The 27,039-nt window shown below is 43.6% G+C and overlaps 1 protein-coding gene across 2 annotated transcripts in view; it reads right to left on the minus strand.

The window, feature by feature from the left end:
* zdhhc8b (zinc finger DHHC-type palmitoyltransferase 8b) overlaps nt 1-25,619 on the minus strand; it is a 25,760-nt gene extending 141 nt beyond the window's left edge. Inside the window, exons 1-12 of one of the 2 annotated variants that reach the window (XR_008356074.1) lie at nt 25,345-25,619; nt 9,170-9,291; nt 8,692-8,849; nt 8,396-8,568; nt 6,651-6,753; nt 6,475-6,566; nt 4,784-4,916; nt 4,548-4,680; nt 3,456-3,565; nt 2,391-3,319; nt 1,722-2,296; nt 1-1,691 (exon numbers count right to left, since the gene is read on the minus strand). The exon at nt 1-1,691 is cut by the window's left edge and continues 141 nt beyond it. Coding sequence is in view for 1 of the 2 variants with exons in the window: in XM_053481666.1 (XP_053337641.1) it covers nt 2,149-2,296; nt 2,391-3,319; nt 3,456-3,565; nt 4,548-4,680; nt 4,784-4,916; nt 6,475-6,566; nt 6,651-6,753; nt 8,396-8,568; nt 8,692-8,849; nt 9,170-9,291; nt 25,345-25,448 (2,205 nt within the window). In the remaining variant the exon portion in view is untranslated. Of the gene's footprint in view, nt 2,297-2,390; nt 3,320-3,455; nt 3,566-4,547; nt 4,681-4,783; nt 4,917-6,474; nt 6,567-6,650; nt 6,754-8,395; nt 8,569-8,691; nt 8,850-9,169; nt 9,292-25,344 lie in introns of both variants that reach the window. The other variant, XM_053481666.1, reaches the window with a different exon arrangement.
* Nucleotides 25,620-27,039: the final 1,420 nt, after the last annotated feature.

Raw genomic sequence — 27,039 nt, forward strand, 5'->3', positions numbered from 1 at the left:
CTGTCTGTTATTATACACACACATCAGTAATGTATTGATATATTTTTTTCTCCCAGAATGCTTTGCTGTTCCAGACAGCCTGTCAAGGGCAAGACAACTCATGATAAACACTAAAACATCCAGGTCTGCATTCCATCAGTTACACACTCAGATTTACACACACCTCTAGAGTTAGAGTTATATCTTTAGATTTATATATGGTAAAAAAGTAACGTATGAAAGTAGAGTCATTTTTAAATAACTTTTGTACAGAATCAGGTGTGAAGGTTAAATAGTGTACATCCAGAGTGACAGACGGTTTAATACCTTACACACTCACACACACCTGTCTCAGTCACACACATACACAAAGGATGCGATTCACTGGCTGAGGAAAAGAACACACTCCATCCTCTGGGTAACAGCAGTGTGATGTCACGTCTCCAGGGTTTAGACAAGAATTTATATTTAAATAATAACAAAAATATATATGTTACAGTATACAAGATGTGAAACACAATGTTAGCGGTATGCTATGCTAAGCTGGTAAAGAAAACAACGCAGAAGAAGAAGAAGTAGAAGTAGAGGTTATCTACAGGAAGAGAAACTGGACAAAACAAGCTGCAGTTAAACAGTTTAAAAATAATAATAATTATTATTATTATTTTAATAATACACTCAGTGAAACCATGAAGAGTTCTGCACTTAAAGTAATGTGAGAGATTTAATGGGATAAAGTGAGGAGAAGTGTAAGGTCAGGGGCGGAGTTAAGGTGAAAGGAAGAGTTAGGAGTTAGGTTCGGGTGAAAGGTGCGGTCAGGGTGAGGCAAGGGCAGAGTTAAGGTCAAAGGTTAGATCAGCACAGGGAGGCGGGAGTAAGTTAGAGAGAGTCCAGGATAAGATGAACATCAACAGGACATGAAAGTGTGGAGCCACAGATCTCCATCTTAGAGCCCCACACCGGGGCGGTGTGCACGACTGTAACACCCCTGCAGAGGCACGCTGATTATAAGTATGTGCCCCCTGAACGACTCGTTTACACTGAGTCACATTACATTTATAACACGCTAGAGGGCGCTCTTCTTCACTGGCAGTGTTTAATCAGCTGAACTTCGGCCCTAACGCGGCATGCTAACATGGCTAGCATACAACGCGCTAATGCAACACACACACACTCCTTTACCATGACACGAAAGCTTTAACACTTTAATTCTATTTGCATCATTTGGGGGGAAAACACTGAACTCCAGAATTAATGGCACCCTTCATGAAAGTCCCTCACAGTGAAGTTCAGTAGCTCGTTGCTAAGGGAGAGCGTCTCGCGACGACACCCACGAGTCCTCCGATCTCCTCAGCGCTTCTGTGGCTTGGAGAAATTTAATGTTAAACATGTGGACGTTTGGTGCTATTGCTTACAGGTGCCAATAATTTAACCATACTTTTGTTGGTGGTATCGCACTGCGTATATAAAACAAAAATTATTTAAACATTTGTGAATAATTTGAACCTGGATAAGAAAATATAAACATCTTATATATATAATTATATTTTCTGAAGGGTGCCAATAATTTATAATCTTCTTGCTGGTGTTTATTAGCTAGCCGTTCACGTGGCGATCTGAGGTGTGTGACGTGCTAACATGCTAATGCTAATGCTGAGTCTGAATGCTGTGTAATAATGATAACAGTGGCAGTGGAGGTCTACAACTGACATCTCCACACACACACACACACACACACACACACACACACACACACACACACACACAGAGCACCTTTTTATTGGATGTTACAGTTAACGGACACTTCAGCCCTTTTCAGAGGGAATTGTTTTCCTTTGTAGCTTTTTAAACCAATTTGTTTCTTGAATAAAGGGATACATAAAAACTCCTGACATTTACCACACACACACACACACACACACACACAAAGTAACGTCTCAGCTCGGATATGCTGCGCTCGTCACCCAGAAGCACCCGGAGACGGTGAGAGACCTCCTCTGATTGGACCGGATCGATGAAAGACCTGCTCCGATTGGCCCGGCCGCCGCCGTGAGAAAGGCTCTGATTGGTCGGTTTCAGTGTCCTGAAAGAGAGGCGCGGTCACCGGTGGTAGTGTCGGTCACCATGGCAGTAAGTCCTCACGTAAGGATCGACTATCCCAGGTGTCTGTCACACCGATATCTCGTACGTAGTCCCGCCCACTCCGGTCACCTTTTTGACACTGGGGCTGAGTGGCGTTCCGGGGGAGGACACCAGGTGGCACTCTCGCGCTGGCCCTTTAGGCTGTCCGTTAACTTTCGCTCGAGTCAGTTCCTCTCTAAACACAAAATCACAAAGATTCGATGAATGAGTTTCATCGAACGATTAATAAACACAGTAGAATGATGGTTGGCTCCGCCCCCGAGTCTTACCTGTGGACCAGGTGAGGCGATTCGGTTCCCTCGACAGTGCCGATGAAGGACATTTTCTGATGAGAGAAGGAGGGAGAACGAGGAGAGAGTGATGGGGAGAGAGGGGGCTGATGGGTCGGCGAGCGGTAATGGACGTCGCTGTGTAGAGAGGAAGTGGACGCTCTGTGCGCACGGACTAGAGACGACGCTGAGGCGTGGAGGACGCGGGGGCCGAAGGACATCACCCCCACCCTAGTGAGCTCGTCCCGAGACCCTCTGGAGGAGGGAAAATGTCCATCAAAGACGCCCGAGTCGTTGGCGTAAATGTGGGCGTGGTTGTGTGCGCGGGCGTGGCCGTGACGGTGGATCAGCCTCTCCCTCTCCTCCAGCTCCTTCCTCTCCTGGATGGACGCCATGATGGTTTTGGAGAGATTATCATAGCGGACGGGAGACGGATCCCTGTCTCGCTCTCTCTCCATGTCTCTCTCTCGCTCTCGGCTGTACAGGTACCCCACGCGGGCGGGGCTGTAAGGGGACGAGGGGAAGTGATGGTGCTGCAGTTCAGGGCGTCGCATGTGGCACATCTTTGGGGGCAGGTAGGGCGAGTGGAAGGGCAGAGAGGGCGGCACGGCTACGCTCGGGGTTAGCAAGCTGTCGTAGGACAGACTGGCGTTACGGCTGGACATTACCCCGGGGGAGAACGCGCTCCTGTGGGGGGTGGACGCGACCGACTCGGGTTTGACTCCCCGTAGTCTCACAGGCTCCTCCCTCCGGCCGACGTGTTTCAGGCTGTACGAGTCGAGCTGGAACGGAGACGACAGGAAGTGGCGATGGAGGGTGGGAACTTCGGCAACACCGTAATCCGGGAAATCGAGGTTCGGCTCGGAGCGGTAGTCATGAGCTCGCTCCTCCAAGATGGCCGACGACTTGGGGTTCTCAGACATCGAGATCTGAAAACCATCATATTGTAAATGTCACTGTAACTGATGTAAAGGTATTTAAAATCAAAGTCACGCACGTGTTCTATATAATTAATCACTTATATAGACATTTTTAATTGAATGGATTAATCAATGGATTAATGACCTTCTCTCCCATGGCGTGGTAGTGCACTTTGGGCATGGTGCCAAACGCCGGTCTGAACTTATACATGGCCGGCGTGGACGGAGAGGTGGGCTTACTGGACAGAGAACTTTCTGAAAAAAAAAAAGAAAAAAAAATATACTGAAATAATTCTACATTAAGTAGTGACAGGTTGTGCTGAAGTGACCAGCAGAGGGCAGTAAGAGACCAAACACACACACACACACACACACACACACACACACACACACACAGAATGAGTCAAGATTCTGCAGTAAAGAGAAAAATACACAAGGTACGAGACAGGAGCCACGCCCTTATCACTCAGGTGCAGAACATTAATTAGTATTTTATTTAGTAATTAATTTACAGAATATAGGTTTCAGTGTGCTGATGATAAATACCACTAATTCTGTAGGGAACAGGGAGGAAGGGGACATTTTGTACCGTCAATTCCCGCACCCCTTACTTAACGATAGCCAATCAGAGCCCAGCTACAATATTACAGCCAATCAGAGCCCAGCTACAATATTACAGCTAATCAGAGCCCAGCTACAATATTACAGCCAATCAGAGCCCAGCTACAATATTACAGCCAATCAGAGCCCAGCTACAATATTACAGCCAATCAGAGCCCAGCTACAATATTACAGCCAATCAGAGCCCAGCTACAATATTACAGCCAATCAGAGCCCGGCTACAATATTACAGCCAATCAGAGCCCAGCTACAATATTACAGCTAATCAGAGCCCGGCTACAATATTACAGCCAATCAGAGCCCAGCTACAATATTACAGCTAATCAGAGCCCAGCTACAATATTACAGCCAATCAGAGCCCAGCTACAATATTACAGCCAATCAGAGCCCAGCTACAATATTACAGCCAATCAGAGCCCAGCTACAATATTACAGCCAATCAGAGCCCAGCTACAATATTACAGCCAATCAGAGCCCAGCTACAATATTACAGCCAATCAGAGCCCAGCTCCTAAACCTTAAAAACATCCAATCGGATGATTTAGCTGTGAAATATACCCAGTTAGGCTGCAGATGTTTAAAACAGATTAAAAATGGATTTAAACCGTGCTCTTGCCTTCGCTGGAGGTCAGCTGACTCTGGAGCTGATGCTGAGGATGATGATGGTGATGATGACGCTCAGCTTTGGGAGGAAGAGGAGGCTGAAGATCTGCACTTTTCTCCCCCAAACCATCCAGACTGGTTTTTGACTGAACAACGAAACAGTAAATGAGTGTAAACCAGGTGTGATCGTGAGCGTTCACGTGCCCTACCTAGTGAGCACGGCATTTGTGGATTGGGACGCGCCCTCACCTTGGCTCTCAGGATGTTGGTGTGAACTCCGTTGTCACTCACTTTAACGACGACGTTACGGTCAGACAGGACGGGACGCAGGAACGGGGGGGTCATCCGGATGCTCAGCTTCTTCATGGGGTCCACCATATACCTACACACACACACACACACACACACACGTATTGTATTTCTGACCGATCCACCATAATCCAGAACCAGACAGGAGATCTGCTCTGCCATTGGTCAGCACACTGTATAACTCCACCCATTCCAGGAGGGCGGAGACTTCAGTGCCAGACTTCCTGAGACACATTAAAGTGTCAAACAGAAATATACCCAGAGCTAGAAGCTTCTGAATGACCTTACCACAATAATATTAATACGAGGGCCGTTCGAGTCAAAGCGGGACTTTTGATTACTCTATATAATCCCCTGCTACACTAATGCACTTCCTAGTGGGTCACTAGTTCTTGGACACCATCAAGGTAGAAAGTTCCTTTAGTGCACCCGAGTTCCTGTCCTGTGCAAGTGGTGTTGGTGGATGTGTGTGTACAGTTTACAGCCTTCTTTAAAACATTTGCACGGGTCAGGGTTATATCGCCACCTGCTGGTTGGTAGTGCTCTGACAGCAGGTTTTTTTTTGCGGGTTCATGTAAATAAAATAATTATTTTAAGAAAGAAAAAAAATGTTTTTATAAATAACTGTGCATGTGTAGAGTAGCTCAGAGTTGCTGCCTGAGGGAACTAGCATGAGGACGTCTAGACGTCTCTTCGGAAGAGAAGGCGTCTGCTAAAACGCTCTTCACTTCAGCAACACAAACAGCTTCATCTTCACACAATGTTCCAGAGAGAACAGAGCAGGAACCTGAAGCTTAGAGGATCTGAGATCCATCAGTTAGTCTTCTTATGTGTACATTTACACGCCCTCGCACGCGCCCTCGCCAATTCCCCAAATTACGGGATATTTATGAACATTAAATAACCTGTGTAAACACTTACATGTATGATTAATAAATACATCTGTTTATATTTAGCTGGATAAACGAAGTCTGTTGATAAATAATGAGATAATTATTAAATAAACAGAAAATCAGGAGATTATGAGCAAAAACTTTCACTGAAAAAATTAAAAGTATAATTAATTCTTTTTTAATAATGAAAAAATAATTTGATATATGGAAAAAAGATGAATAAATAAAAATTTAATGAAAATGAATTTAAAAGAATAATATACTGTAAATAAAGTAGGGGAGAGAAAAGTGAAAAACTGAATAAGCTTAAACAAATAATAAAGAAAAAAACAAACAGAAAGAGAGAAAATAGAAAGTGTGGGGAAAAACTACAACTCAGATCAGATCAGGTACAGAGAGATATTCAGGAAGTGGATGGAGAACGATGTGTGTTTCAGGGGAAATGCAGTAAAGTGGAGTGTTTACACGCTGTAATCATTTTCACTCACTCACTATTGTTCTACGCTGATTAAAACCCCTACACACATCTGCTTTCCATCCCAGCACTCTCCCTCACACACACACACACACACACACACACACACACACACACACACACACATACACACACTTACACTTTTCTTTACTTTCCGGACACTTACTCTGTGAAGAAGGGGGTTCAGAACCTGTCCTAAATGTCTGCTGTACTACAGCTGCAGTGCATTATGTGTGTATGTGTGTGTGTGTGTGTGTGTTTACCTTGGAGCTAGAGGACTGCACAGAACATGTTTCATGTTGCCACAGCAACCTCGAGTAAAAGGGTTCACGCCTCCCCGAAACTTCCCCGTTACCTGAAAGAGAGAGAGAGAGATGCCTTAGAGAGTGTGTGTGTGTGTGTGTGTGTGTGTGCGTGTGTGTGCGCGTGTGCGTGTTACCTGTTCATTAGTAGTGCGCCCTCTGGCCACCAATACTAAGTGAAAGCCGGTGAGTCCCATAACAGGGATGAAGAACAGACCAGAAACACACATCACTATCATACTGCAGGGACCAGGAGTTAAGGAACACACACACACACACACGCACGCACGCACACACACGCGCGCACACACACGCGCGCACACATGTGCAATATGTGTATGTAGTGTGTGCTAGCATATATATAGATGTGTGAGTGTGTAAAGTGTGAATTGTTTGTATAGTGTGAGTGTGTATTGTGTGTGTATAGGTGAGTGTGTGTATAGTGTGTGTATAGTGTGAGTGTGTATTGTGTGTGTATAGTGTGAGTGTGTATTGTTTGTATAGTGTGTGTATCGTGTGAGTGTGTGTACTGTAGTGTCTGTATCGTGTGAGTGTGTGTGTATAGTGTGAGTGTGTATTGTGTGTATAGTGTGTGTATAGTGTGAGTGTGTATTGTTTGTATAGTGTGTGTATAGTGTGAGTGTGTGTATAGTGTGAGTGTGTGTATAGTGTGAGTGTGTGTACTGTAGTGTCTGTATCGTGTGAGTGTGTGTATAGTGTGAGTGTGTGTATAGTGTGAGTGTGTGTACTGTAGTGTCTGTATCGTGTGAGTGTGTGTGTATAGTGTGAGTGTGTATTGTGTGTATAGTGTGTGTATAGTGTGAGTGTGTATTGTTTGTATAGTGTGTGTATAGTGTGAGTGTGTGTATAGTGTGAGTGTGTGTATAGTGTGAGTGTGTGTACTGTAGTGTCTGTATCGTGTGAGTGTGTGTATAGTGTGAGTGTGTGTATAGTGTGAGTGTGTGTACTGTAGTGTCTGTATCGTGTGAGTGTGTGTATAGTGTGAGTGTGTTTATAGTGTGTGTATAGTGTGAGTGTGTAGTGTGTGTATAGTGTGAGTGTGTGTAGTGTGTGTATAGTGTGTGTATAGTGTGTGTATAGTGTGTGTATAGTGTGTGTATAGTGTGAGTATAGTGTGTGTATAGTGTGAGTGTGTGTACTGTAGTGTGTGTATAGTGTGAGTGTGTGTACTGTAGTGTGTGTATAGTGTGAGTGTGTGTACTGTAGTGTGTGTATAGTGTGTGTATAGTGTGAGTGTGTGTGTATCGTGTGAGTATAGTGTGAGTGTGTGTGTATAGTGTGAGTGTGTGTGTATAGTGTGAGTGTGTGTGTATAGTGTGAGTGTGTGTGTATAGTGTGAGTGTGTGTATCGTGTGAGTATCGTGTGAGTGTGTGTATCGTGTGAGTGTGTGTATCGTGTGAGTGTGTGTATCGTGTGAGTGTGTATATAGTGAGTGTGTGTATAGTGTGAGTGTGTGTATCGTGTGAGTGTGTGTATCGTGTGAGTATCGTGTGAGTGTGTGTATAGTGTGAGTGTGTGTATAGTGTGTGTATAGTGTGTAGTGTGTGTATAGTCTGAGTGTGTATTGTTTGTATAGTGTGTGTATAGTGTGAGTGTGTGTGTATCGTGTGAGTGCGTGTATCGTGTGAGTGTGTGTGTATCGTGTGAGTGTGTGTGTATCGTGTGAGTGTGTGTGTGTATCGTGTGAGTGTGTGTGTATCGTGTGAGTGTGTGTGTATCGTGTGAGTGTATCGTGTGAGTGTGTGTGTATCGTGTGAGTGTGTGTGTATCGTGTGAGTGTGTGTGTATCGTGTGAGTGTGTGTGTATCGTGTGAGTGTGTGTGTATCGTGTGAGTGTGTGTGTATCGTGTGTAAGGATACGTGACGGTGGTGTGTATCTCGCGGAGACTGTGCAGGTGGTGCAGGAGGAACAGCAGGCCGAAGGAGAACACGCCCACCATGTGTGTGCTGAGGGAGAGCAGGAACAGGAAGAAGTATCTGTAATTCCTCCGACCGATGCAGTTATTCACCCAGGGACAGTGATGGTCAAAGTCCTGTACACACACACACACACACACACACACACACACACCATAAGGTCTATAAATCAAGCAGATGTGGAAAAACTGTGTGTGTGTGTGTGTGTGTGTGTGTGTGTGTGTGTGTGTGTGTGTTACCTCCACACAGTTGTCACACACACTGCAGTGAGAGCAGCGTGGTGGTCTGTAGAAGTGGCAGGTGGAACACCATTTCATTCGCACCTGGATCCCCTTCACCTCCACGTTCTTATAAAGAGGAGCTCGAAAATCATCATCCTTATCCTCATCCTCATTCGCTACAGACGGGGCGGGGCAGAGAGGGCGGGGCAGAGAGGGGGAGAAAATCAGAGAGAGGACTTCAGTATTGCAGACTTTAGTTTTACAACCGAGATTATTTAACTGTTAATCTACTACATGTCTGTCTCTGCACCCCTGCACGCGTCCGTCTGTGCGCGTCTCAGTTTTTGTGGTTCTGTCTAAATGCCTGCATGTCTGACTGCATGTACACTTTGTGTATCTGTCTGGATATCTGCAAAACTCTCTGGGCGTCTGCCTGGAAGTCTGGCTGCATGTCTGGTGTTCAGTCTTTGTGAGATCGTAAACACTGTGTCTGTACCTCGAGGGAACACGCCGGGGTCCATGAAGGTGGCCATGCTGAAATTAGCCAGCACAAAGAGGAACACCATGCCATTGTAGACAGGAACCAAGGGAGAAACAACGTTCGCCAACCACGGACACCTACAGACAGACACACAGACAGTGAAATGTTGAGATAAAGCGTATTTCTGACATGTGTTTAAACATAGGCTGTAGTGTATGATGCTTTAGATTCCAGCTCTCAGGGGAGGTGGAGCCAGTCATAGACAGTCACAGAGAGTTATAGAGAGTTATAAACACTGTGCTGTCCTGCCCAGCTCCATGTGTAATAATACCAGTCCATCAGGCCCGGGGCGGCGCTGAGATATTTATATACCGCTGCTCAACTCCAACAGGTGGATAACGTTTCCTCTCATTTATTTCAGCACACACCCCTGCACTGACGGGCTCGAACTGCACTCAGGGGTGAAACGTAGAAATACAGGAGATCACAAGGGATAGAACACAACTCTCTGTGTGTGTGTGTGTATTTTTGCTTTGCTGCGTTATATTTAAAACAACATTTACAGTTCTTGCTGCCATCAGATTTAGCCACTTTACATCAAAAAAGTTTCAGAAGTCCTGCCCTTAATCCAAAACTTTTTGTAAACCCTCTCCCAAGTCCTGCCCTCTATTTAAATTTCTCTCTGAAACCAAACCCCCACCCACCCAATAGTGGCCCCGCCCACTATTACAAACTTATATCTAAAGCCCCATCCTCTTTTTACACCTGTCTCTAAAGCCACATCCTTTATTTAAACTCTTATATGAAGCCCTGCCCTCTATTTTAGACCACTCCAAAGCCCCACCCTCTATTTAAATAACTATCTAAAGCCCTGCCCTCTATTGACATTTCTCTCCAAAGCCCCACCCTCTATTTAAATAACTCTCTAAAGCCCTGCCCTCTATTTTAGACCACCTCCTATTTGAAACCACACCCTCCATTTAAATTACAATTTAAAGCCTTGCCCTTTGTGTAAATTTCTCTTTAAAGGGGTCATACAGCACTACATTTTAAGCTGTTTGGACTGAACTGTGTGTTAGGAGAGTGCGTACACAACCACTCTACAATGATAAAGAGCCGCCCAGTGGTTTTCTTTTCGTTTATTACAGTAACATCCCCCTTCTGAAATCAGGCCAATCACAAATGCCTGTCGCCAAACCGACAGAGGGCGTTCCTACACTAGTTGATTGACACTGGTGTTTTAGCAAAGACCCGCCCCGAGTGAGAAGAAGCTGTCGGCCATTGTTTTTCGCCGCTGGAGCAAAATGTCGCCTAAGCTAGTGTTGTGTACAGTAGTTGGGTGTAATAGCGAACACAGCAGTCGTCATTCACTACCTAGGGTTAGTGACCTAGGGTACCTACCTAGGGTTAGGTATCTGAGCCACTGAGGACGCAGTGGCTGAATTTAGTTTTTAAAGCTAACGTCCCCGCCGATTTACCTAAATGTGTTCATGTTTGCGCTAATCATTTTTCACCAGACTGCTTTATAAACGCGGGTCAATATAAAGCAGGTTTTACTAGGAAGCTGCTCCTAAAAAATGGATCTGTACTAACGCTTCGTGTTCCTGCTTCATCTTCACCAGGCTCGGTGAGTGTGATTAATTTTACTATGACTCTTTGCAGATCGCCTTTTCTAATAATCACGATGAATGCGGAGTGTAAGTTAACTTATACTCTCATACAACATGGTTATGGCTTCTTCTCTATGTACATCCGTCTCTATATAATCCCTAATCGCCCGTTTATAATAAACAATGCATTAAGGTGACTGTCTAGTTGCAAACTGTGTACGTAGTCGGAAAACTATATTATGCTTACCTTTGTTACGTTAGATGGTTTATAACGATGTCTGTCGAAGATTAAGAAGTCATGTAAACACATCAGTAAACACATCGCGTCCGTATCTCTCTCGGTAAGCTTCTCCGCTTTATGTTGTTGTTGCTTGCGGCAGCGTAACAGCCTGTTAATTCATGCCCATGCAGTGATGAGAAAGACAAATCGAGTCGATGCATGTCCATTCTTTTAATTTCTGCGTTGTCAGGCGATATTACAAACTTCCGCGTAGGTTCCGTACTTAAATCAAACCAAAAACGACTGAAGAAAACAGACTCAGGCTCCATATTACAGCGTTTTCCAGTTTGGACTGCATTACCCACAAAGCATTGCCCGCACTAGACTACACTTCCGTGGCTATACCCGACGTGTCACGCCCCACAGAACTGGGGGGCGGGCTCAGCAGAGGTCATGAGCATTTAAATTAGCATGTACTGAAACAGGTTGCTGAGAACAGAGCTAGTTTTTACCAGGTAAAAGTAGTGTTTTTTTTACACAATCCTTTTGAATTTTTAATTAACGTATAATACAAACTTTTCATTGGGACCCTAAAGATCATATTAACATTTAATGAAAAATATGATGTGTAGGACCTTTAAAGTCCTACCCACTACTTGAACCTCCCCCTTAAGCCCCACCCTCTATTTAAACCCCACCCTATGTTAATGTACTCCTGATGCCACACCCACCACAAAACCTCAGATTAGTGAGAAATGGAAAACTCAAGAGGGTCACCAAGAACTTTATCTATACACTTCCCACAGGAAACGAGGAAAGTTAATATATTTTTATTTAAATCACTCTCATTAGCATAATGAAAACATAGCTTTAGGTTAAAAAGGGGAAGAACATAAAGAGTTAAAATAAATCCCTTAAGCTCAGGTACTGATACAGGAGACACCGAGTAATCTCTTAATATTTTTCTTTTTTTCTCTTTCTTTCTTATTGTCTCACTGTGTGTGTGTGTGTGTGTGTGTGTGTCTGTGTGGACAGCTGCCAGACACGCATGTCTCTACTTTAGTACTAAAAAATACAGCAGAAGGAAACGCGCGCACACACACACACCTCTGTTAAAACACTTTAGACACACACCCTTCCTCACATCTTATACAACTGTTATAACACCACACAGTCTCTCCCTTACATGAATGCATGAGCTAATATTATATATATATTATTTCACACACACACACACACACACACACTGTCCTGATGTCTTACTACACATCTATTATATTTGTTACGAGACATCTCTTTCCTCACACTGTCTTAACACACAAACAAAGTAGTGTGTGTGTGCATGTGCATATGTGTGTGTGTGTGTGTGTGTGTGTGTGTTATCTATAATAAAGCAGACTCTAGCACAGAGATGCCTGCTCACTTTTTAGGGTTTATTTCTCCTGCACACACAGAGGTGTGGTGTTGTACCTCCACCCAAGTCAACCTGAGAGAAAACCTGTTTACCTCCATGTTTACTTCACGACTTTGCGGTTTTTAATCCTCGTTATCTCACACACACACACACACACACACACACACACACACACACAATAATGACGGTTTACCCAAAGTTCAGAATCTCCATGTACTCCACATACAAATGAAACACACGTCTCGATTAAACACTGCGGTGATGCTAACTCGGCTAAATGGCCTCAGCACACGGCAGACATTTAGCTTAACGTTAAACATAAACCAGAAAAACTATTTACATATAAAGTTCTCATCTAAAAATCAACACGTTTGGTCCAAAACACTCTATTTTATGAGGAAAAAAACGTAAAAAATTTATCAAAAACAAAAATCCAGAGAAAATCACCTCAGAATAGCGAGAGCGCTAATTCACTCAAAGTGTAGCATAACAATTAGCACAAAATTACCTCAGAAAAAAAAGAGCTGTACATTGTGTTTTCTCTCTCTCTCTCTCTCTCATACACACACACACACACACAGAATGTACATTATGCTAGCATTAGCGTATCAGTGCCACAAAGCAGTGTTAAAGAAAGCAGGCTAAACAAGCACATTTTAGTAAACAGCTGAATGGCAGCTGTCATGTGTGTGTGTGTGTGTGTGTGTGTGTATATGTGTGTGTGTGTGTGTGTGTGTGTGTGTGTGTGTGTGTGTGTGTGTGTGTGTGTGTGTAGTTCTACGCTCCACTCCTTGCTCTTATTTTAAGCGAATGTGCAGCTGTTGTGTTAGAAATATCACACGGACAAAAATAATCAGAACGTCCATGAGGAGACATACTTCTACAATACGGAATGTATACATGTGTTTATACACGTGTGTATTTATACACGTACGTATTTATACACAGTCACGTGTAGAAGTGTACACACACTCCAGAACATGAGTGTCAGGGCAGTGCAGCGATTCTGCTGATCTGGACTTTTTCACACTCTTAAAAAAATATGATTTCTTCATCCTCTGAAGATGTGTGAGCATGTTTGTACAATAATTTCACCACACCTGTACACGCTAACATTGTGTACCCTCCTAAACACAATATGACATGTGTTTGTTTGTTTGTTTCAATTGCCAAAAAAAAAAGAATATCATTCAATCACACTGTTGCTAGGCAACCAATAAATATGCACGATAAGTATTAGCCATCCAGTGCTTCAGGCATATAATCACGTTTACGTATTTCATACACACAGCGGTGAAACTGAAAATGGCACAGAATCATCTGGAACGATGATATTTACCACAGAAATGTTGCTCAATTACTCCATTACAGTATTACTGTTAATACATTTGGCATCAAATCCTAGCCAAAAACCCATGTCATGTTATCAGGTCGAGAAAACAGTGCAGTCTTAGCTGATCTACAATAATTATCTTTAAATAATTATAACTTAGACCAAAAACCCTGGTCTTAAATCCACTTTCTAGAGATAATCAGAAATAAAGTTGAAGAAATTAAACTGTCTAAGGGAATAAAAAAAATCTAGCGATTCATCTAGTCAGTATGTAGACTTAAATGGTGATTATTCTGCATGTTCTCTAGTGGAGTTTGGCGTTCCGCAGGGTTCAGTTTTAGGTCCACTGCTTTTTTCCCTTTACATGCTTCCTCTGGGCAACATAATCCGTAAGCATGGTATTAGTTTTCATTGTTATGCTGACGATACACAGTTATATGTCTCAGCAAAACCTGATGAGAAAAAACAGCTTACTAAAATTGAGCAATGTGTGCAGGACATAAGAAATTGGATGCTAATTAACTTCCTTCTGCTAAATCCGGATAAGACAGAAGTTCTAGTCATAGGACCGCATACAGCTAGGAGTAAAATTTTAGATCACACCGTAACTTTAGATGGCCTTTCTGTTCCATCAAATGCAACAGTGAAAGACCTTGGTGTGATTATTGATTCCAGCCTTTCATTTGAAGCACATGTAGATAATATTACCAGGATAGCATTCTTTCACCTCAGAAATATTGCCAGAATAAGAAATTTATTGTCGCCAAACGACGCAGAAAAACTAGTTCATGCTTTTATCACCTCTAGGTTGGACTATTGTAATGCCTTACTGTCTGGTTGTTTAGCTAGATGCATAAATAAGCTTCAGCTAGTCCAGAATGCAGCAGCGAGAGTCCTCACCAGAACCAGAAGATATGAGCACATCACCCCTATCTTATCTTCACTCCATTGGCTCCCTGTGAAATTTCGCATTGATTTTAAAATACTACTCTTGACATATAAAGCATTAAATGGTCTCGCGCCGCAGTACCTGAGCGAAATGCTAGTGTCTTACGATCCGCCACGCCTACTTCGATCAAAGGATGCAGGCTGCTTGTCAGTACCGCGTATTATGAAAAATACAGCTGGGGGCAGAGCTTTTTCTTACAAAGCCCCAAAGTTATGGAATAGTCTTCCAAATAGTGTTCGGGACTCAGACACAGTCTCAGTGTTTAAGTCCAGGCTAAAAACCTATTTATTTAGCCAAGCATTTTTATAAATAGATTTGCCATAGGTAAAGGAGCAGATCTGGGGGACTCATGGACGTAGAGTATTATGGTGAACTGGTATGTTTGGATGCTGTCTTCCTCACTCTCATTGATCACTCAGGTTTGCTGACGGTGAGGTGATTGTTTGCTTTACATGTCAGGAAGCCCTCATGTTTGTGTTTCCTTCTGGCTCTCCCTTTTAGTTATGCTGTCATAGTTAGTCCTGCCGGAGTCTCTGCTTGCACTCTACAGTTAATATACATTCACATTATACATTGTGTGACTGTGACCATACCTAACTGCCATCTCTCCTCTTCTTCTCTTTCCCCCCCTCTTTCTTTTTCCTCTCTCCTCCTGTCCCCCCCTTTCACTCTTTCTCTCTCTCTCTGTCGAGCTACACATGTCGTTCCTGAGCTGCCAGTGATCCAGACTCCCTCTGCCCTCCGGACCTGTCTGACCCATCCTGGTGCCCCGCTTCTGGCTGAAGATCTCGTCACATGGATGCCCCGTGTGTCTCTCTGGGATGCGTCTGGTGTCTGGGAATGATTCTCTCTACCTAGAAAATGGTTCTGGCCTTGACTGGTGTTGGCAACTGTTTCTCTGGGGACTTGACAGTTCGATAGTTCATGACTGGAACTTCTTACAAGTCTACCTGGGTCTTCAATAACTACCTGGACTCCATATTAACATCAATTAACATCAGCTATTATAGCTGAACTGCCTCCCACCCTACACACTGTATAAATGCAGATCATTTACTCTTTCTGTTTCACCCAAATGAGGATGGGTTCCCTGTTGAGTCTGGTTCCTCTCAAGGTTTCTTCCTATTACCATCTCAGGGAGTTTTTCCTTGCCACTGTCGCCCTCGGCTTGCTCACCAGGGACAAACTGACCATTTTGATTCATACAAATTCACATTTCATACAAACTTAAATAATTCTTTTGACTATGTAAAGCTGCTTTGCGGCAATGAAAATTGCTAAAAGCGCTATACAAATAAAATTGAATTGAATTGAATCTAGCTGTTTAAGAAAGGACTAAAAGACTAAATTTACACTGTAAGTACATTTAGCGTTTACCACTAACCACACGTACTATACACGCGCTAGTGAATTTAATACCTTGTTTTAGTTAGTTAGTTTATAGACGTGATAACAGCCAGCTATGACCGCGCCATTTAGCTCTTTTATGTTTAGCTAATCCAGTACTGATCCCTTAGTGTTACACTATTTATACTTATTAGCTAGTTAGCTATTTCTGTATAATGTGTACTGGTTTAATGGCACTGGAATATTAGCTAGATTATTAAACATCAAAGCTGATGCAAGACAGTTCTGCTGGAAATTAACGATATGATCAGTCAGGAAAATCCACAGTGGTAATCAAGTTACCGGATTTCATCAGATTCCTTGTTGAAAAAATTTACCAGTAAGAGTTTATTTTATGAGCAGATGTTTATAAAATTACATTAAACATCAGGAACCGTTAGGAGCAGCATGCTACATTTAACCCTTACAGCGTAGCAGAAACACATTAAACTCATTATGGACCACTGGAACATGGCAATTCATTTTGGCACAAAAAAACATTTATTTTTATTTATTATGAACTTATTTATTATTATGAAATATATAAACAGATGTAAGATAACTGAGAACATTTACGTTATCATACTTAAGTACTTTATGTATCTGTACTCTACTTAAGTAGTTTTATTAGAGAATACTTTTTACTTTTACTCCAATCAATCATACAGCAAATTTCTGTACTTTTACTTAACTACATTTCTGCATTGTGTTGCGTTACCTAACCACCCTGCTGTTTACTAGTGAAAAGTGTGAATTTCATCATGCATAGCTGTGAGACTTGCCTTTTCTTCGAGACACACCTAATAACACAAGTGTTTGAAATGAGAAATTTGAAAGCAGACCTGGTAGCAGACAGCATGTTCAAAATCAGGACACACAGAGAGAGAGAGAGAGAGAGAGAGAGAGAGTTTTTTATATGAAAAAGGAAACTGTGAGCTAATACAAGCCCTCAGATACTTGAAAGTGAGTATTTCTGTACTTTTAATTAAGTTGTATACTTCAGTAAAAGTACATAAGCACTCACTTTTAAGTGGAGCACTTCTACTTGGGTAATATCTGCCGTAGAGAATCTCTACTTTTCCTGAAGGTCTAGATTTGTGTACCTTGCCCACCTTTGCATATAAACTCATACAAACTCGTAAACAGTGACAAAGGCACATACTAAAAATTATTTCTTTAAAAAAAAAACCTGCTTCTTGTATCTAAGTATCACTAAATACTTTTAACTGTACACACACACTATGCTGGAAGTGAGTATTACCTAACCCTGGGTAAGTATATCGTGCTGTCCTTGGATCCGGTTTACATGAGACGTGCACACAGAAGCTTCTCCATGTCCTGAGAACGTCATGAAACTTACTGACCTTACAGATTAGTTTGAAAACTACTACTTTTTTTTCTCTTTGTGACCAGATGGGGCGCTATAGCTTTGCTGTGCTTTGTTGAGGTTCATCTCGGGCTCACGTCACGGCGGTTTACCGTTAAAGTACTACAGCAGTAGCTGGGTTAGCGATGGTACGCTGATATTAGCCGAGTTATAAACAGTAAATGGATACATCTACGATTTAAAAGTGTATTCCACTCTACTTTACAGCTCTGCAGCTCTGTTGTGTGTGTGTGTGTGTGTGTGTGTGTGTGTGTGTATGTACAACACGTTTTCCCGTAACACCAGGGAGACCTGGGCACGTTGTGACACGTTCTATAAAACACTGATTTCAAAGAGGGTACAGACACATGTGCACATGATAAACTGAAAGTTTACTCTTAGTGTGAAAGTAAGCTTGCTCGAGCACGTCCCGTGTGCTTTATACACACACACACACACACACGTGCCCTGTCCCTATGGCAATTACAGCAATCTGCTGTATGTATGTAATTCCACTATCACAAACTTGTGTAACAGGTGTAACAGTTTAACATGTAGAATTTAATGATGTAAAACCCAGGACACGTGCCACCTCGAAATTACTGCTGTTAACCCGGTAAAGTTGGAGAAAGACAAAATTACTGGGGGTAGCTTAATCAGGGGTAGCTCAGTGGTTAAGACATCGGACTACTGTTCAGAAGGTCCCAGGTTCAACCCCCAGCACCACCAAGTCGGGACCTTGAGCGGGGCTCTTAACCTTCAACTGCTCAGACAAAAAAAATATATTTTTTAAAGAGGATAAGGGCATCTGCCAAATGCTTAAATGTAAATGTAATGATAAGGTGCAGTTCCTCCAATAACCACTAGGGTCTAAAAGCGAGTTAAACCCCATTTAAGCCGCGTGTAAATATGTCTGACTTTAGACAGAAATAAACAAGTTTACAGCCTGGTACAAAAAACAGTTTCGCTCTCCATAGCTAGATTTCACATTCATGACACCTGTACAGGGGGTGAATATTTATGTAACATATCAAGTATACTTATCTTGGGTATAATTATCTTTTTAAGGTATTGTTTATGCAAAGTTATGATCTAGTTTACAACTATAGTTAGTGTTAGTGTGTAACGTTAGCATTTTAGCTACACTAAAGCTAAGCTTGTGGTAACTGAAGTAAGTACTGTGGGTGTGTTCAAACCAACAGTGAGGCTCCGTCGCCCCGCCCATTCGCCATTCGTATTACGAGGATGTGTTTCTGACTGAGACTCTGGTGCTCGTCTAGACGTTTCTCTGGATGAGGAGGCGTCTGCTAAACGCTCTTCACCTCAACAACACCAACAGCTTCATCTCCACGGAATGTTCCAGAGAGAACAGAGCAGGAACCTGAAGGATCTGAGCTCCATCAGTTAGTCTCCTTATGAGCACATGTACACACACTCAGGAGCACAAGAACAAGGTTACGAAACAAACACACACACACACACACTCTTATTTCTTATCTCCTGCTACCATCTGTGAACCATGATGAGATTTTAAAATAAGGTCACAGCCTTTCTTTCAGCCACTTCCTGTTCGGAAGTTTGAGAAAAATAATTACACACACACACACACGCACACATGCGCACACACTCACACACAGAGTGTTAGAACAATGCCTCATGAGTGTAATGGAAGCTCTTGGAAATGTCCCAATAATATGACAGAGAAGCGGTGTGTGTAAAGTGTGAATGCATGTCACAGCAGGTCTGTGTGTGTGTGTGTGTGTGTGTGTAGGTGTGAGTGTGGGTGTGTGTCTCACCACATCACTCTGATGCAATAAAACTGAAGTGTTACTTTAATTTAATTAAAGTCGCAATAAAAAAAAACAACCTAACAATAATAGCATTTTCCACTGTGTGTGTGTGTGTGTGTGTGTGTGTGTGTTTCAGTAAGTACATTTTAAATTACACAGTTATTACCTTTAATAATAGGATTTAGTTTTGAGTTTGTACAATACAAAATTATTTCTATCATCTGATGAATCACTGAATCAATTCCTGAATCAATTAAATAAACTAGAAGTGAATCAATCCTATATGACTCAGTGATTCTTTTCTGTACAAATTCTATAACACTGAGGCTACAGTTTTTTTCACACACACACACACACACACACACACACAGTCAGACTAAATGATGTTAATAACAGTAGCCGTGACAGATGTGCTGTGTGGCAATAACTAACATACACACACACACACACACACACACACACACAAAGCATGCATGTTTGCATGTTATCAATGTCTGTTAGCAGCTTGTTGTTACCCGCAGTGTGTGTGTGTGTGTGTGTGTGGGGGGGGGGGGGGGGGTCCCAGGGGAGAATAGTGGGGGGGCAGCGGAAGGGTAGTGGGGGGGCGGGTGTTAGTGGGGGGGCAGCAGTAAGTGTGGAGTAAGAGCAGTGTGTTCAGGTGGAGTGTTACTCTGGGAGGAGTTCAGGTTCTCATAACAGATTTTAGGAGAGAGAGCAAAAATAGCTCACCGCATGAAAGTGTGTGTGTTTGCGCACACACACACACACACACACACACACACACACACACACGTGTGTGCGCAGCATGCTCACTCATGCCTGATTAAACACATCTACTGGACCATCATTCTGTACAGTAATGTGTGTGTGTGTGTGTGTGTGTGTGTGTGTGTGTGTGTTGTAACTGAGGTCAGAAGTGTGTAAGGTGTTAGTGTGTAACCATGATGATGAAGGTCTCCATCACTTCACACCACACCCCTGTCTGCCCTCCTCTGTGTATACACCTGTATACATGTCTGTCTCTCCATCATCATCATCATCACACACACACACACACACACACACACACACACACACACACACACACACACACACACACACAGACAGGCTGTGTATTCTAGTGACTGGGGCGGAGCCTGAAAATGATCAGCGCCCTAAGAAGAACACTAACCAGACATGAGCTTGTGTGTGTGTGTGTGTGTGTGTGTGTGTGTGATTGGCTGGATTTGTTTACTGTAAATAGCAGCACCTGTTCAGCAGGGATTAAAAGAAAGCTGTGGGTTATTTCTGCACACAAGGAGGAGTCCTGTAGGGTGTGTGTGTGTGTGTGTGTGTGTGTGTGTGTTTTCTTTTGGTACCATGTGCTGGTTAAAGGGAAAGTCTGGCCAAGTGACAGAGAGAGAGAGAGCGAGAGAGAGAGAGAGAGAGAGAGAGACTCTACACGTGTGTGGTGCGAAATACGATAATCGTCGTAAAACGAGTAGGCGATATAAAACCCAGGCTCCGCCCCCATACTGTTCTCACCTGACTACCCCTGATGCGTTTCTGTGCGTGTACATTAGCAGCGGAGTAACTGCAGCGGGGTTAGCATGGTGCTGCTGTTGCTATGGTTACCACACATGGAACTTATTCACACGAGTGAACACTCCTCACTGTACGCTAACTGATACGTTACCACCAATCAGCTCAAGCCACACACACACACACACACACACGCCGCTGTCAACAAGCGCCTTAATGAGATCAAATCACTGATAAGCTCCGCCCACATCCATCAGCTAACTGATAGCTGTCGGTATGGCACGGGAGTAAACTCTCACTGCCATCAGAGTGCGTACACATGCTACTGCCGACCGTCAGACACGCAGACGGACACGTAGACAGACAGACAGACAAATAAACAAACAAATAAATAAACAGTCTCTGTTTCATTCGTTCAGTTCTGCTCTGTTCTTCAGTAACTGTGGTTAAAGACTTCAGGGTTCCACATTAATCATCTGAGGCACGCAGCAGAGCACAACGAGCATGAATCACCAGCAGCGTGGGCGCTCACACACACACACACACACACACACACACACACACACACACACACACACAGCTCTGCCTGCAGCTCGCCTCACAGGAAGAAAGACAAAATGTTTTTCCTCTTTGTTCAAACTGATGGATGCGACGGGAAAAACCTCAGGCTTTAATCTCTCACATCTCAGTACTCTGTCACCCTGAAGATCAAAAGCTCCTCCCACTGCCATCCTGATACCTATAAGCTCCTCCCACTGCCATCCTGACATCTACAAGCTCCTCCCACTGCCATCCTGACATCTACAAGCTCCTCCCACTGCCATCCTGATACCCACAAGCTCCTCCCACTGCCATGCTGATACCCACAAGCTCCTCCCACTGCCATCCTGATATCTAAGCTCCTCTGCTTTATCATCCTGAGACCTATGAAGCTCCTCCCACTGCCATCCCGAGACCTACAAGCTCCTCCCCCTGGCTCCATCACTCTGTAATGTCGATGTTAAATATTAATAAAGAGCAGAGCGCTACAGCAGGTTGGGTCTTCATTATAACACCGTGGCTGCTGCGCCGCTCTGGGCGGAGACGCTGCCCCACACTGTGTGTTTATGCGCGGGTGGAAAACCGTGTAAAGCAGTGTTTATGTGAAACACACGGCAGAACAGAGCACGTTATTGTTCACGCTGAAGGTCGCGCGTTTAAAACTGACATCATCGCGGCCGAGAGCTGCGCAAACCGGCCCTGTAACCATGGCGACAGGGACCGTCTGCTTCTTCTGTCACCTTTCACTCAACAATTTGCAAGTGTGTTAAACAGCTACACAGCTGCTCTTCATCACACACACAAAACATCCCATAATACTCCAGCGAGGGACGTTAACGTGGGCTGAAATATGACTTACAAACTCAAAAGGTTGCACCCCTACGTTAATCCCAGGGTGGAGATGTGTGTAACACACGGGTCAGATGCTCCTGAGAGAACCCCGAGTGTGTCGGAGAACTTAAAAACACAGAACCCAAAGAGACATAAAAAACAGGTTTAATTAATAATGATAAAGTAGATTGGACACACCCACTTTCTCATCAAAATCAGTCACTTTCACACTGCGAGAGTTCACTAGAGTTCACTTCTGGCCCCGAGTGTGATCAGTGTGTCCTCATCTGCGCGCACACACACAACTAAACGGGGGAGGAGAACACACCAGGGTTCCACCCTAAACACACTCGGAAGCACAAGGTGTTTTTTTTTACACACACACAGCTGTTCCTCATCACATTCTTACCTAGGAGCTGACCTTTAACCTTCCGTCACACAACAAATATTCCTTTTCAACATCTAAACTCTTTCTCACACACACACACACCTCATGTACTACCTGACAGTGAGTTTAGCTCTTAACCGTGACCTGTGCTTAGATTTCAAAGAATTCTGTTTTTTCTGTTCCGGTTCTAAATCGTTGCTACGGTAACCAAGAGTTGACCGTGATGAGTTTATTTCAACTAAACCAGGTATTAACGTGAGAAACCACCTGAACTCCATGATAATCAGACGGGGGTAGATCTGAATTCACACACACACACACACACACACACACACACACACGCTGACACACTGATTAAAACCTGATTACATAATTAAACCTATTACTTAATATTTACTCTCTTACACCCTTATAACTTTATTAAAAAAAACAAAAGAACAAAAACAGACCAGTACAGGTTATCGTGACACTGAAGGTTGGGCTTACCCAGATTTAGTGTGTGTGTGTGTGTGTGTGTGTGTCTGGTGAATATGTGCATGAGAAACCTGTACAGGAGAGAAACTGAGAAATTCAGGAAGTGCTAAAGCAGTCGTCATGGAAACAGTTTTATTACAAAGTAAAATCAACAGAAACTCTTTTTCTCTCCATCACCCTGAGGTCACATGATTTAATCAGAAGCACACGATTGGCTGTGTTCCCCGTATGGGAGGGGCATAAACTCTCCAGTTGATCACAGTGTCTCCGGTCATTCCTGGGTGTCTCCGAGCTGGGGTATGTGAAAGAGGGCGGACATCCATGGGGGGGAGGCTTGGGGGGGGGCAGAACAGTTCAGAGATACACACTCATCTGACTCAGAGTTGACTCACCTTCATGCTGCAACACACACACACACACCAACGTGCTCGATCACACACACACACACAAATTCCAAACCCACCAACGTTCTTCAGTTTAGCATTATTGTGTGTGTGTGTGTGTGTGTGTGTGTTCTGAATTAAACCTAATTATAATGTGGGTCTGTTGTGGAAAATTTGAAAACCAAATGAGAAGAGATTTGCATCTGGATTTAGGGCATGAGTAACACAACAAACACTGTAGGAAGTTCCCGTGTGTGTGTGTGTGTGTGTGTGTGTGTGTGTGTGTGTGTGTGTGTGTGTGTGTGTGTGTGAGTGTAAGTCGTATTCATGTTACAATCCAAATCAGATGATTTTTATAACAGGAAGTATTTTAGATATCTAACACAGTAAACACACACACTACTTAACAATCACTGCCATGTGACATCATCAGTGTGCGCCTCACTGACTCCTCCCACTCCCGAAACTGCACTACTTCACCGCTCAATCAGCTGACATTTGTTTTAATTTTAGGGGAAAAGTTAAAACAGTTTGAAGGAGGCTGCGAGTGATGTTAACATTCATCACGGCCTTTGTAAAAAGAGCTTGATAATGTTAGCGCTACAGGCTAACAGGATTTAGCATACGGCAAGTGAAGGGCTGACATGGAGCTAATGAAGAGCCTACACACAATTAGGGAAGAGCTAATACACAGCTAGCGAAAAGCAGTTATGCAGCTAGAAAAGTGCCGACTCGCACCTAATGAAGAGCTGATGGACAAGAAAAGAACAGCACCTACCCTAACCCTAGCAGTTACACAACTAGTGAAGAGCCAAGGCACAGCCAGTCTATAGGCAGTTACACAACTAGTGAAGAGCCAAGGCACAGCCAGACTAACAGCAGTTACACAACTAGTGAAGAGCCAAGGCACAGCCAGTCTATAGGCAGTTACACAACTAGTGAAGAGCCAAGGCACAGCCAGTCTATAGGCAGTTACACAACTAGTGAAGAGCCAAGGCACAGCCAGTCTATAGGCAGTTACACAACTAGTGAAGAGCCAAGGCACAGCCAGACTAACAGCAGTTACACAACTAGTGAAGAGCCAAGGCACAGCCAGACTAACAGCAGTTACACAACTAGTGAAGAGCCAAGGCACAGCCAGTCTATAGGCAGTTACACAACTAGTAAAGAGACAAGGCACAGCCAGTCTATAGGCAGTTACACAACTAGTGAAGAGCCAAGGCACAGACAGACTAACAGCAGTTACACAACTAGTGAAGAGCCAAGGCACAGCCAGACTAACAGCAGTTACACAACTAGTGAAGAGCCAAGGCACAGCCAGACTAAGAGCAGTTACACAACTAATGAAGAGCCAAGGCACAGCCAGACTAACAGCAGTTACACAACTAGTGAAGAGCCAAGGCACAGCCAGACTAACAGCAGTTGAGCAGCTTTCAAAGAGCCGATACACAGATAGCGAAGAGCCGATACACAATCAGAAAAAAATAAGTTGCACAGCTAACGAAGAGACAATGTACAACTAACAAACAGCTGATACAGGACTAGTGAAGAGCCGGCACAGATCTGGAGAACAGCGGTTACACAACTATTAATACACAGCTAGTGAAGGGCCAACAGACAGCGAAGAGCCGGTACACAAGTAAAGAACAGCAGTTACACAGCCAGCGAAGAGCCGATATAGCGCTAGCGAAGAGCTGACAGCGAAGAGCCGACACACAGCTCTTCTACACATGAAGAACATCACACTCTGCTGTGGAGATGATTATTTTCCTTTAGCTGCAGCGCGCTGGGGTTAGTGAGCAGTTCACCGTCTGCCACAGGGGGGCGCAGTGCTGCACCCCACACACACACACACACACACACACACACACTGCACTCTCCTCACAGTGTCTGTACAAATCAGTGCACATGAGTGAGTGAGCGCTCACACACACACACACACACACAGAGAGGTGAGGTGTGTGAACAGTGAACAGTGTACTCACGTGAACACGAAGAAGAGTGTGGAGGAGCCCACCAGCAGGGCTGCCGCGGTGCACACTGGGATATATTTACTGCCTTTAAATCTCTTTCCGCCGCTGTCGGGCATTCTGTAAACTCCACATTCCTCTGTCCTCCAGCACACCGACACCGGAAACACACCGTCTACTGCTCACACACACTCACACACTCACACAGACACACACACACACAGCGGGGTGAGCGCGTGCAGCATCCGCTCCCGGTAAACCCGCTCCGGTTCCTCCTCATTCAGGGCCGCGCGCGCAGCACCACCACAGCCTGAAGAGGGAGGGAGGGAGGGGCGGGGCCTCTGACACACAGGGGGCGGGGCTACAGTGAGCGGCACGCGCTGTGGATCATCACCGTTAAACTGATCCTCATGAACAGTTCAGCTCGTTTCTGCTCTTCTACGGAAAATACAAGCTTCTAAAAAATACTAAATATAAATATAAATATATTATAGACAAACATGTAAATTTTTCTGTTAACACTTAAAGCGAAATCTGTTTAATTAAGTCTTTATACTTTATAAATAATATTATAAAAGGGATTTTTCAGTCATAAAAATTAAAATGTTATACTTAAAAAAAAAAGTTTAAAGTGTGGTAAAATTCTGTAATTAAATCGTCCTTCTACTTATTCCAACATTACCCACTGATTTCTAAACTCCGCCCCTTATGCAGATGAGCTGTAAACCTGCTTCCCCTAATTACTGAGATTTAAATTTATAATAAATATTTGTTTAAAAAAGATGGCCTATTGTGAATAAAATAGCTTTGTTATAAATATCTCTTACTCATCGTCCATACCGACAGGGTGCCGATCCATGACCAGTGCACACACACACACACACACACACACAGACACACTCATTCCCAAACTAATGCAAATCAGCCTAATCTGCATGTCTTTGGACTGTGGGAGGAAACCCAAGGCAGGAATCGAACCCAGACCATGAAGGTGCGAGGCCACAGTGCTAAATATTTCACTAAAATATTTCATATTATTTAAAATCTTCTTAACTGTAGTAGGCAAAATTAAATCAGGTAAAAAAAAATATTTCAGTGTTATGTGTATCTTTGCATTTACATACGACCAGCACATTATGTGAAATCAGAATCAGAGTCAGAAAGAGTTTTATTGCCAAGTACACTTGCACGTACAAGGAATTTGTTTTAGTGACAGAGCTTCCAGAACAAAACAAATGACAAGACAAAACAGCATGACACACACACACGCACACACACACACACACGCACACACACACACAAAATTAAGAAAAAGGTTGACATCAAATGGAGTAGGGTGTGAAATACTTTCAAATAAGTTACATAAACATCTGTGGTATTCCACACAATATTGCACATATATTTATTGACAGTTAGAAGAATGATTAACTGTTTATGAGGTAAATTGCCTGGGGAAAATAACTGCTCTTGTGCCTACCTGTCCTGGTGTTCGGTGCTCTATAGCGTCAACCCGACGGCAAAAGTTCAAATAGAAGGTGGCCTGGGTGTGAGGGGTCCAAAGTGATATCCCGAGCCCTATCCTTCACTCTGGATGTATACAGTTCTTGCAGCGTGGGCAGGGGAGCGCGAATAATTCTTTCAGCAGTCCGAACTGTCCTTTGTAGTCTTCTGATGTCTGCTTTCGTAGCTGAGCCAAACCAGACAGTTATT

The sequence above is a fragment of the Clarias gariepinus genome, chromosome 21 (genome assembly GCF_024256425.1).
Source record: "Clarias gariepinus isolate MV-2021 ecotype Netherlands chromosome 21, CGAR_prim_01v2, whole genome shotgun sequence".
Classification (NCBI taxonomy): domain Eukaryota; kingdom Metazoa; phylum Chordata; class Actinopteri; order Siluriformes; family Clariidae; genus Clarias; species Clarias gariepinus.